Source organism: Elaeis guineensis, chromosome 11 (genome assembly GCF_000442705.2).
Source record: "Elaeis guineensis isolate ETL-2024a chromosome 11, EG11, whole genome shotgun sequence".
Lineage (NCBI taxonomy): Eukaryota > Viridiplantae > Streptophyta > Magnoliopsida > Arecales > Arecaceae > Elaeis > Elaeis guineensis.
This window is the reverse complement of record NC_026003.2, coordinates 12,959,391-12,972,464: the sequence shown is the minus strand read 5'-3', so window position 1 is coordinate 12,972,464 and position 13,074 is coordinate 12,959,391. Positions and strand designations below refer to the sequence as shown.

The following is a 13,074-nucleotide window of genomic DNA, read 5'->3' as shown; positions in this document are numbered from 1 at the left end:
TCATCTCCGTTGTCTCACCGGCTCCAATGTCAAAGGGTCCTGCACTGGCAAGTCCCAGTGAGCCGGGTATGAGTGAGCGGGTCTAGTAATATTAATTATTAACTTTATATATAATGAAATTTGATTCTTTTGTTTGGATCATACTAACGATTTATTTATTTTGTTTCAAATCAGTCTACATCGGTGGTCAGACGAGGCGGATCCATCGAAGAACCTCGCTTTAGAGCGTTGGAGACGCAACACCCGAGTCAGATCTCCGAATCGAGATACCGGCGGCTACACCTACCCATTAGGAGATGGTGTGAGCCATGGCAGATCGAGCTGACATCATATGCCGCAGCTATGCTCCCGTGACGCTTTCGATTGGTGTCACATTATCCCGATTCAGAGAGATTTTCTACACCCACTTACAGGTAAAATAAATTATATTGTGAATATTTAATTTGCATAGTATTCTTTAATATTTGTTATTCGCAGGGTGTATTTGACATCGTCGATTTTAAGGATGATTGTGTGAGGCGAGCGGTCGACACCCATCTATCCTTGCATTTCAGGGATTATCACCATCACATACATCAGCATTGGTACCAGGTGGTGCAGGCTCATGGCAGGAGGCAGCGCGGCTGCAGCCCTATGACAGCATCACCATAACGATTGGACTACCATATGCCGGCATTACGAGGATCCGGCATATCAGGTTACACATCTAAATTTTTTTTTAAACTTTAATGATTTAATTATTTATTCTTAAATTAAATTTGTTATCTACTAATTTTACTGCTAATTTTACAGAGAATGTGCCCAGAATGCAGGAACCGGACAAGACAGACCATGCCGCATTGTGGGGGTTCGTGATCATTTGCTCGCCACATAAAGCACATGGTAGATATTTTTTTAAATTTCTATTTAGGATATATTTTTTAATTATTAAATTTTTTAATTAATTCTTAAATTGCAGAGAGATGCTGAGAGTGGCGAGCTTCTGATAGGATCAATATCTACCACGGACCCACCAGCAACAGTCGGGAGAGTGGACGACGGGGAGCCAGGAGCTCTTTGTAATTTTTTCAATTATTTTTTCATTCACAATTTGATTTTTATTAAAAATTAAAATAACTTTAATTTTTATTTTCAGGATCGTATGACCGACATAAATCCTAACCTATCCCTGAGGACTCGACCGCACCCACAGATGATGAGATCTGTGATGGATGCTCGATACGAGATCCTGTTATGTTAGGGTCTAAGACATGGGATCACTGCTCCCTCATCCTCACGATCATCTAGGATGAGATCCATTTTGCATGCCAGGCTCGGCTGACGGAGGTGCAGAGATAGACTCGAGATCGACAGGACTGTCGAGGATCGACAGCAACTCAGGAGTTGGCTGCACGCATCGACGACTATCAGCGCTTCGAGATCTAGATGGAGCGGATGATGCAGATGGAGCAGACGATACACTCATTAGACAGCAGGAGACCGATCCGAGCTCCACACCTCCAAGCTCCGTCGAGCGCCTCTGTCCCCAGCTCATTCTCCAGAAGTCGATATTTGACGGCTTATTGATGTACTTTTTTAATTTAAACATCTTGTAATTTTAATTTAATATAATAAAATAATAAATTTTTTATCAATTTATTGTGTAAATTTTTTATTTTAATTTTTTTAATTTATAAAAAATATTATACATATAAATTTAAAATATATATTCATAATTTTTTAAAAAAAATATGACTAAATTATTAACGACGAAATTATTTCTGACAAATATTCGTCACCAAAAATATTTTACTAAGACAATTTAATTTATCAATAAATATATAATTAACAGCGACAAATAATTTTCATCGTAAATCATTATTAACGACGTAAATTTTCATCGAAAATTATCTTATTTGCGACGAAAATTTTCGTCATAATATTATTCAATTTTATTTATTTTTTATTAAATTAATAGGATGAATTATTTTCGTTACAAAAAATATTATTTGCGACATAAATTTTTCATTGCTAAAACTTTTGAAAATAATAGCAACGAAAATAATTTCATCGCTATTAATTTTTTATTTATCACCGATGGTTTTTTCATCGCAAATACCTTTTTTTAGATTAAATTTTTTTCGTCCTCTTTTTTTAACAACGAAAAGTATTCATCGCAAATATCTTTTATTAGCGAAGAAATTTTTTTTCATCGTAAAATATTATCAACAACGAGATTATTTGCGACGAAAAATTAGCGACAAAAATTTCATTGCTAATATATATTAACGACGAAAATCGATTATTAACGACGAAAAATTTTCGTCGCTAATAACCTGTTTTGTTGTAATGCCAATTCCCCTTCGACGTCACCTATTCTATTGATCAGGAAGCAGTACAATGCCCAACCTGTACACACAGAACAAGAGGTAAAAAAAAAAAAAAGGAAAAAAAGATGGGGTAAGGGCAAACTTACCCTCATTATGATGGAGATCATTCGCTTCTACTTCGCACAACTCTCCCATTAGACCTCCAGACCGACATCAAAAAACATGTTTGAAAGGCACCGTGGGTAGTCTTCCAATTGTCGAAGACACCTCTGACGTGTGACGAACCTCAACCCTGTTCTTGGCCCATCAATCCCCCACCAGGTCTGACTCCGCTCAGATTGAACCAGTCCGAGAGGCAGGGAGTGCAACCGCTTTGGAGGCCGAGTTTGAAGGGGAGAAACCGAAATGGCCCCCTCCTGAGCTGGAGTTGGGGGAACCACTCCTTTGCCACTTTCGTCAGAAGCCTTGGGTTTTTTCTGAGCATCGGTAGACGAAGAAGGCACCTTCCCCTTCGACGAACCTCTCAACAGCTTCTTTACTTCTTCAGACTTCATTTCTGCAATAGAGCCAGTGTTGTAAAAACAAGAAGAATGAGCATCGAGAGGAATGAAGAGATCCTCATCTTTAGATCAGTCGACTGATACCAGCATTTAAGAGAGCTTGCTCCCATAACAATTCCTTAATGGAGGATTTGTATCCCCTAAGGTTGTGAAGCGGTCTAGATCTTCATCTCAAAGCTTCGAGACCCAAAAGGCAGAATCGACCGACCCCAATGGGAAATCTCCACTCTTCTACAGGATCAAAACAAAAAAAAAAAGAACCAATCCTTCCAATTGTGCACTGAAAAAGCCCCCCTATCAAAGCAAAGACCTCCCTCGGAGAGAGACGTACCACCAATCGTTGGTATACCTCTTTACAGTGTAGAAGGATCGAAAAAGAGAAGAGAAGGCTGAACTCCGACCTTGGAACCAAGAACAAAAAAAGTCGATGATGAAACGGAAGGAGTTAGGATGACAGAACAAAGGGAAAGATCAAAAAAGCAAAAAAATTCGACAACAAAGGGATGGATAGGAAGCCTATATCTGGCTTTGAAAACCTCTTCATACAAACTTATCCTACCAGGAGGGAGACTACCAACTCTACCGCTTGGTCCAGGAGATTCTAATTCGAAAGTGCTTGGGATTCTATATCAGATGCGGATATGACTCATCTTCTGCGCCCAACCTAGACCCAATCATGTCAGGAGCGAAGGAAGACCCAACACCACGCCTTTCACCCGCACCAACAAGAGCTTCCCCCCAAGAGGAAGGCAATTTGGAAGGTCATTCTCACTAAGGCTTTTGAAATCCGCCATTAAATGCACAAAAAATAAAAGAAGGCGATTGAGCTAGAGAAATAGAAAAGAGATGAGGTAAAAAAGGAAACCAACCTGCATGACACGATACGGAAGAAGAGGATGGTGATTCCACGAGAAATAGCGGCGACATCCCAAAGGAAGTTGCCGGCGGCTATGAAGCCCTCAAAATAACAAAGAGAACTAGAAGAAAAAGAAAATGAGTCTGAAAACATGCAAAAAGGACATAGCCTGTTATAGGTGCTGAAAGTTGAAACCATTCGGATATGAATCCTGTCCAACCGTCCGATGATTGACACTTGCCTGGCCCCATCAACAACCGAGAGGCATCGGTCGACCCATTAATTATTTGCATGGAAAACGAGGCGTGCCATTTTTCAAATCCTGTCGGCTGCTTCCTGCTTATGATTACGCACTGATGTGACCATTCGATCCATCCAAGAATTACAGGTGCCATTTCGGTGAAGAGGATAGCATGTCTTCAGCAAGTCAGGACTCGAGTACTCCCTTCGTCTGAATCGAACCCAAGAGTAAGAGGGTATGTATTAGGGGGATATTTACCATTTGGGCTGAAGACATGGACTAGTAGAGGGACAAATGATATGGCCTGATTTTGGCTTCGGCTCCTGACCATCCTAGGCTTCTAGTGCTCCCCCCTAAACCATATGCATAGTATCGATCATCCTAACTTCGGCTTATTTCTAACTCCGGCCTTATCTTGACTTTGGCATCACTCCTATCTCATCTTCTTAACAATCGACATCCGACATCTATCCAACACCTATAGATGGCTGGACATCTGAATTAGTTGATCCCCGACTCCAACCGGAACATGCTTTATCTTCCACCGATTTTATTTCACTGAACCCAATCAGCTCCAGACGCCTCTCCCCTTCGATATACGCCTCCCGACATCTATCCTATTAGCGTCCTTATTTCAAAATTCAAAAGTGCCTGCGATATTTAACTGGCTTCCGCACGGATAAGGCAGGTGTAATAACCTTCTCAGAAATTTCGATCGAAAATCCCGTCACGTCGTGCCTAAATTGGCCACGTAACCTTTCTTAAAATGGTTCTTCAACTTTCGTCTACAAAAGGACATCCAAGGGACCCCCGAAGGTGCGCACGAACAATCTCTCTACACTCCTCATCTATTTCCACTGTTATCTGACTTGAGCGTCGGAGGACCCCGTTGGAGCCAACTCTGGCCAGGACTTGCTTGCAGATTTCTCTTTTGAGAGGACGTGCCACAGCTCCAGGCTCTTCGACCGTGATCTGAATTTCAGCGACAATATTACCAATTCCAGTAATGTCTAGACTAGAATCTTCTACGATTTCAACTTTAGAGAGACCATCATACGAAGATAGAGTATAAAAATTAGTGGGTGACGTCATATGATTAGACGTAGTAGAGTCAATATACCAAGATTTATTAGAATAGGTTATACCTGAAATTCCCATAGGAGACAAGGTTGACTGAATCATCTATTGGATTGATTTAGCAGTAATTGTGGAGGTGGCTATTACAGAAGATTGATTGTCAGCAGACACTGGATTAGATGAAGAACCACCAAAATCACCAACGTTGGTATGGAATGCTCTGACATATTTGTTTTGGGGTCATCGATGACATTCAGTGATAATGTGCCCCTCTTTTTTACAATAGCTACAGATCTTACAGTCCTTGACAATATGTCCAAATTTCTAGCATGAGAAACACTGGACATTTGAGGGTTACATGGTTTAGATATATCATAAGCAACAAAGGCAACATCAATCTCTTTTTGGTGCTCCTGATTAGCATGAGAAAGAATTCATAGTTCCTCTCGCAAAACTACTTGAAAACAATTTTCTAGATTAGGCATTGATTTCCGATTCATCAAACTAGCGCGTACTGTCTCAAATTTGGGTCTAAGCTTCATGAGAAACTAATTCTGCACTCCGGTAATTCGCCGACAACAGAAAGAGCTGCCGATGAGAGTTTCTCATATATAATGTTGTATTCAAGCCATAGATTCATAAATCCCAAATAATAGTTTTGAAATGTCTTGGTGCCTTGAGTATCCATGGTTTCCATGGCAAGATTGTATTTCTATGCATCATTCTCCTGATAATTTATATTTTTCAATGAATTCCATATTTCCGCAACATTACCGTACATCCTCAAATTGATGCCTATCTAGGGTTCCACCAAGTAATAATTTAGCTTATGATTTTTGCATTATTTTTTCTCCATTGTTTTAATGCATCAATGTTGAATCTTTTGGCTTTGATTCAATGCCATCCATATATCTCCACAATTCTTGCCCCATAATAAAGCATCTCAAAGTAAATTCTCATAATGAGTAATTTTTTCCATTAAAACAGACAGAAATAATTCTGTTTTACTCTGTATATCCATCATAATCAATATATAAAATAATAAAGTCGATGCACAAAATCACAAGTCCTAAATATTGCAGTGGAAATAAGAGAACTGACCTGCCTAAAATACGAGGAGCGGGATTACACAAACCAAAATAGAGACAAACTTAGAATAAGCAAGAGAAACCTTGTCGAAAGATTGAATTTAACCCAAAAAATCAAAAAAAATTCCAAGAGAGAGCCAAGACTATTGACGTGCTAAATCAAATGAACAGACAAAAATTAGCTTCATAGCCAAGAAAGGAACAAACCGAAATTGCCCGAAGAAATTGAGCGCCGAGTTAACTACTTCTGACACAAAACCAGAATAAATTCTATAACCAAGAAGAGCACAAGATGTTCCTCTTTTTTTTACCACCATCGAATTGAAACCTAGCTCTGATACCATATCAATGTCAAGAGCATAGAGAATCCTGGATTGCCTACCTCAATTGAGTTTCCAAGCCATGTATTTATAGAGGTAAAATACAAATATAGAATATACAATCAATTTGATTTATAGGACTATTTAGATCAAGCAATCAAGGCTAATAAGAAATATACAATTAAACTGATTTAGAGGGATATTTACATCAAGCAATTAAGGGATATTTACATCAGAAAATCAAGGCTGATAAGGAATATACAATCAGACTGATTTAGGAATATTATTCTACAGTCTAAAATCAAGGAAACCAAATTTTCTTGACATCCTTGACACACTCAATGAGTAATCTAAAGTTGTAATAACCCGGCTTTTTTTTAAGCTAATGGGCTATTAAACTGATTTTTTTTTTAGTGGGCTGGTCTAGCTGAGGCCCATTAACCGACGTGTCCTCGAGAAAGAGGACTCTTATTTCTCTCCCAACTCCGGTGAGAACCATGACTTCTAGGGCCAGTCAAATTCGATGAAAACCCTAGGATCTTGTGTATAAAAGAATTGCCTCCCTCCTTTGGACTCCACAACAAAGTCCCAAGTAACCGCCGTCGATTTCTAAGCTTTTTCTTGGTGTTCTCCTTAGATTTATTCCATCGAGAAGGCTCGTCGGAATCGGCTTTTGGCTAGTTGGACTGAGGTAAGGAACCTAAGTTCTTCTCCTCTCTTTCCTCGACGCTATGGCCATTGTCCCACCATGAGTAGGTCGGCAGGTCATTGGATTTAATTGGACAAGTCCCTTCTCTTGTTTTGGGTTATTTTCCTCTATGATGCTGTCCATCGCCGATGCTGTAAGGTCTAACTGGCCTTTGCAGCTCCCTTAGGTGTTCCGAGGCCTCGTGTTGAGGCAATGGTCACCAACCAGTGACCCAGACATTGAAAACAAAAAAGAAGAAAAAAAGAGAGAAGAAGAAGAGGATCAGACTATCCACCCTCCTTTGTTCTTTCTTTTCTTCTTCGCCAGACCGAGTCGCTATTGCCGAAACCATCGTGGTCGTGGCCGTCGAGGGCTTCGGCCATGAGAATCAGCTAGCATAAAGCCCTTCCCCTCCCTTATTTCCAGAAAGGAAGAAAATAAGAAAAAAAAAAGAAAAAAGTTCTCTCTTCTCTCTCTCCTCTCTACCTTCTCTCCACATTCTCTCTCTATGAGTTTATCTCTCTACTTTCTCTCTCTAGATTGTTTTTCTCTCTTCATGGATTCCTCTTTAGAAATCCTATGGACCAAGGTCTAGATGTCTAGATAAATTTGGATCAATTGGTTGACCCTATGAGTGGTCTTAGACCTCTAATGTCTAGATGTTTTTCTATAATTTTTGTTATCCATGATCGTCTATGATTGGCCTTGATTATATAAAGGTACAATTATCCACACAAGATGTCCAGCAAAATGCCTGGACCTAGAGTTTGTGAATCGAGGAGTTAATTGATTATTGTGCTTGAGTCAAAAATCAATAGAGATAAGGATTCCTGGACATTGATCACCTACTTATATAAAAATTATTTAATGCATCAAAGATTTTGATTGTGTTTTGATGGTTACATGCTATATATTTATTTGTTAAGTATATGTATGATTTTTGTATGAAGTCATGTATGACATATCACTGATTCTGATTTGGATAGATTTTAGTAATCATATACATCGAGTTTTATAAAAAAATGAAATTTTGAATTACAATACCTGACAAGATTGTAATTAAGTTATGTGACTGTGAGGTTGTGATGCTCCAAGCTAGCCACTTTATTGTTGCCTTCCCATGAGCTTGAAACATAGCTGTAATAGTTTAGAGTTGAGTACTTGTGATTTTTTGGACTAGCCATTTTATTTTATTGTTGCCTTTTCATGGGCTTGAAACATGACTTTGGTAGTTCAGAGTTAAGCACCTATAGTCCCTTGGACTAGCTACTTTCTTGACGCCTCCCACGGACTTGATACATGGCTGTGGTAGTCCATAGGACTAGCTACTTTGTTATTATATCAAGGATGGTTATAGTAGTCCGCAGGACTAGCCATTTTTATTGCCTACCCACAGGCATGAAACATGACTGTGGTAGTCTAGAGTCGAGCACCTTAATATGATCAGATCCGATATATGTTGGTTTGAAATAATTGAATGATGTGGCTTATTGCACAAAAAGACATATTTGCTATGCACGTTGTATATATGAGGGTATCTATTGGCTTGTGATTTATAAGAGTAACAACCATTGTTATTTTCTCATTGATTATTATTATATTGATATTGATGTGTGGGATTTATTACTATGCTATAAAGCTTAACACCCCTTTTTTCTCTTTTCTTTTTCAGAGTTACAGGATCCTTGTGCTTTGCTAAGATTGGGATCACAATTTGAAAGGATTGATTAGATAGAACATTAGCAATATCAATTGGATGACCGAGTCTTACAAATGGTACAAGATTTGAAATGTGTTAATGTAAAAGAATTGTTATAAATTGAGATCAACAATGTTCATCAAATGTTGAGGTCGTAATGAATTTTAAGACCTTACATATTCTTTAAGATTTTGTTCTAAGAAGTGTACGGCCATCACGTGCCCGACTTGGACGCTGGATTCAGGGCGTGACAAAAGTAAACCTCACATATTAGAAATATGTCCATCTCCAGAGCAGCAAATCACAAATCCAACATGGTTTTGGGTCCAATTGTATTCAAAATGGTTTTTCAATGTGTTTCCTTGCATAATTCAAAACATGGTTTGACTCGGTTATCAGTTCACTATCCTGGAGTCTGTCAAGATTGTTTGCAATCAGTCTGAACAGTATTTTCAGTAATATGATAATTTGTTTTAATAATATCAACTGCTTTGAAAATTAATTATGGAACTGAAGTAAGATTTTCAACATTTCTTTTTTGCTGATTTTAAATGTTTCTTAAATCAAAAGAGGCAAAGTTGTTCTTTCCCTTTTATTTTGATGCAAAAAAGAGATGTTTTAACTTGATTCTGATTCATTAATTTGAACATACAAGCTCATATAATTTACATTTCGCCACTGAAAACATCTAAACATTTGATGTTTTACGCTTTCATTTTGTTTCATTGCATTCCATATAAACAGCGGTTTGAGATTAAGATTGAGGATGAACCCTAGCACAATGACAGTGTTGCTCCATTGTGACCTAGGTTTCATGGGTTTGAAGCACAAAAACAACCTCTTGGTATGCAGGGGTAACATTGCATACATCTAGTCCTCTACATACCCAACATAGTGGCGTAGGATATCCTTTTTCTATTTGTAAATGATTTAACATGCAAGGATATAATTAGTGGCTTCAATGCAATGCCTTCCAGATATGATGGTGCACCTATAGCTGATCTTGATGGCCCAATATGCTAGAATCCATCAATATTTTATAGCAGTTAATTGCATCATCTTTTCTGTTATACAGAGACATATGTTCATCTCAAAAATATGGCTTTACAATTTATCAAACAACATATACTGAGTGCTGTGTGACAAGCCATTCCCTTTCCTATAAATTTGTGCTCAGATCTAGCTAAATGGTGTGTGAAAGCATGACTTATAGCTTGTCTCTATGGTCAAACAGCAGAACATAGACCAACTGAAAGGTAAAATCTCATGCATGAGTTTAAATCACTCTATCCCTACAAATTATATGTCATAACCAAACAGAGCCACTTGCATTCCCTTCTATATTAGAGCTAAAAGGGTCTTTTCCTTTTATTTCAGAAGTACCACACATGGGGAGACATCTTCAACTGATAATCATGAATTTTCAAGCATCCTCTTCGAAATATCAGTGGTGTTTTCCATTGAATCAATCAGCTTGATATGATACCGTAAATTTCAATTAAACATATAAACACAACATTTTCATGCATCTATGAGTGAATGCAGTCGTTGTATCCAGTTACATTATACAGCATACAAGTGTACATACATCAGCACTTCTGAATAATGTATATGTGGTTGCAAGTTTAATTATCATAAGGGCATGGATCAACTTGCACCAGGTAAACCAATTCCTATTGCACTAAAATATCTAAAGAAGGGAGTCATTCAACTTATGTATGTTTGCATGTGGAGTTAATTTTCTTCGTTATGGCTGATGCTGCTTCCTGCACTTCAGGAAGAAGGCATTTGCCAATCTATGTCTTGAGGTAACCTTTCTTCAAAGGACAAGAAGAATCTAATCAACCGACACTTCAAGTTCATACAATGTTTTAAACAAAATAAACGCTAGCAATGCTTACCATTTCTTATGAGGGATCAAAATTAATGCTTATTAACAGAGTCCCGATCTTCACATAGACAATCTAATATTTAATCTAAACACTTACCCAGTATGATCATAGATTACAATACCAATTATACTATTGAACTAAAGTTTTAACAACTACATAAATGTTATCATGATAGATTAAGCAAGCAGAATTCAGCTCACCTCTAGCTGAGAACATCCATTAAGCAGTTCCTCTAGATCAGAAAAAAGAATTGGAAGTCGTCTACGCTCAGCTAGAGAGCTCAAAGATAGAGTTCTGTTATAACATAAATAAACAGATAAATAATCAAATAAAAAAAGCTATCTTTTAAAAACAAACTTGAAAAATGTTGCCTGTAAAAAGAAGACACCATCATTATGTTCATTTTGTGCAAGGAGTATTTCATGTTCACTTTCTATGCAAGGCGAGTTTAGAGCATATTTAACAAGGCTAAGCTTTACATGAAAAATCTATATACATGTGGGGCTAAGCTCCTTAACGGGATCCAAAAACAAATGTGGACAATTTGAGTACTGGTTGAACTTGAAAAAACAAATAGTCTTCTAAAATCTCATTAACATAGTCCTTATGTTTGTTCTCAGAAGACTATAGCACATCTTACACACAACCTCAGCCAGTCCATGGCAGTGCTGTCCAGCATCTGTTCAAAATGACCAGAACTTCTTCTCCTATAAGAAAGAAAACTAGAATATAGGCATGATCTCTTCAGGAGCTTCCTACTCTATCATATTTAAGTTCCCTTGAACAGAAAGTAAAGATAATAATCTTCAATCCATCAATCCCTCCAAAATCCTTATAAACAGTAATTTGAAGCTATAGCATATATTATGGTTTCATTCATCTGTATCAAGTAGCATTCATACAAAAAATTCAACAAAGAAAACAACTCATTCAAGCAGAGCTTTTCCCCTCTCAAAAAGCTACGATCTGGATAGCGGATGATAAATATCACATTTCCCTTAATTTGCTATTCATTACCCACAAGTCCCAAATGAAGCTCCCAGAAAAGGAAGGTTAAATACAAAATCCATCTTTTTATACTTCTTTTAGTACATCTAATTAAACAGAAGGTCTGAATCAGGATAAAGTAACCAAAACTGAGTCCTTTCCTGAAAATGAAATGTTGACTGCAGATAATAAATAAGAAATGCTAACAGTTTCCCGAAATGTTAGAACTGTAGCACATTAGCCGGTTATTAAAATAAGACATGAATATCATAAAACTAGCAGTTCACTCTTAATAACCTAAGGGGGCAGAACAAGATTCCTCAATGCAGAGCCGATACCTGATAAAAGATAACAAATAGTATACGAGTTCTCTTTATTTGCTACAGATTAGCTATAATGTCTCCATACAAAAGGAAGGTTATCATAAAGTTCGTCGGGTTATACATGTCATTTTATTCATTTAACAAACAAACATAATTGCTTCCATTCATTACCTGAGATCATGGCATTTCGCTCCCACCGTGGACAAGAGCCTCCCGCTCAAGTTCTCGCAGTTATGGAGGCAGAGCTCGTGGAGCGAAGGCCTCGCAAGATATCCGATCGAGGAGTCATCGAGGCGACCGCAGTCCAGCCGGAGGCTCCGGAGGTAAGGGTTCGGAGGCAGCAAAGGCCTCAGCAGATCCAGCGTCGGCGTGATATCCTGCCCGCAAAACTCGAAAGAAATCACAAAATAGAATAGCCGATCGGATCGAACTAGGGCAAAGAAGAGGATTTGGGGGACGAGCGTACCAGGAGGTGGAAGGAGGGGAGGAAGGAAAGGGTGTGTGAGGCGCAGGCGTGGAGGGAGCGGCAGGTGGCGGCGGCGGAGCAGAGGGAGCGGAGATCGAGACGCGAGAGGACCGTCGCCAGGACGGTGGCGGGGAGGTGGTACTCGATTCCCAGCGAGGGATCCAATGGCTCTCCTCCTCCTTCCCCTGTGCTTCCTTGGCGAAGGTTCTCGTCACCTTCCGCCATGGCGTTCTCTCTCTTCATCCGCCGTCTTCGGCTCGCGAACCACCGAGATCGGGGAAAAGGGGGAAGGCTGTCCCCGTCCGCTCTTCCTATCCCGGTGGAGGGGAGAAGTAGGATAGGTGACTCGGACGAGTCGGACTCGGGATATCCGATCCCGTTTAGGATTCCGGTACAAAGGTCTGTCGTCGCTGCCAAACTGGTATCGGTCCAGACTCCCTTTGTAGCATCCCTCTTTGATGCTTCGGGCCTTGCACCTGGGACAACCCGCTATCAAGGTTTTCATCTCGGTCTGTATCGGTATTGGACGTCCCTTCGTATAAAAAAGTGCAATCCAGTCGGATCGAGT

General features: G+C 39.0%; 1 protein-coding gene across 1 annotated transcript in view; it reads right to left on the bottom strand.

The window, feature by feature from the left end:
* LOC105061210 (F-box/LRR-repeat protein 10) overlaps nt 1-12,847 on the bottom strand; it is a 43,762-nt gene extending 30,915 nt beyond the window's left edge. The window contains 3 exon segments of the mRNA XM_010945194.4: nt 10,931-11,024; nt 12,212-12,417; nt 12,507-12,847. Of these exon segments, the coding sequence (XP_010943496.2) occupies nt 10,931-11,024; nt 12,212-12,417; nt 12,507-12,749 (543 nt within the window). The 5' untranslated portion in view covers nt 12,750-12,847.
* Nucleotides 12,848-13,074: the final 227 nt, after the last annotated feature.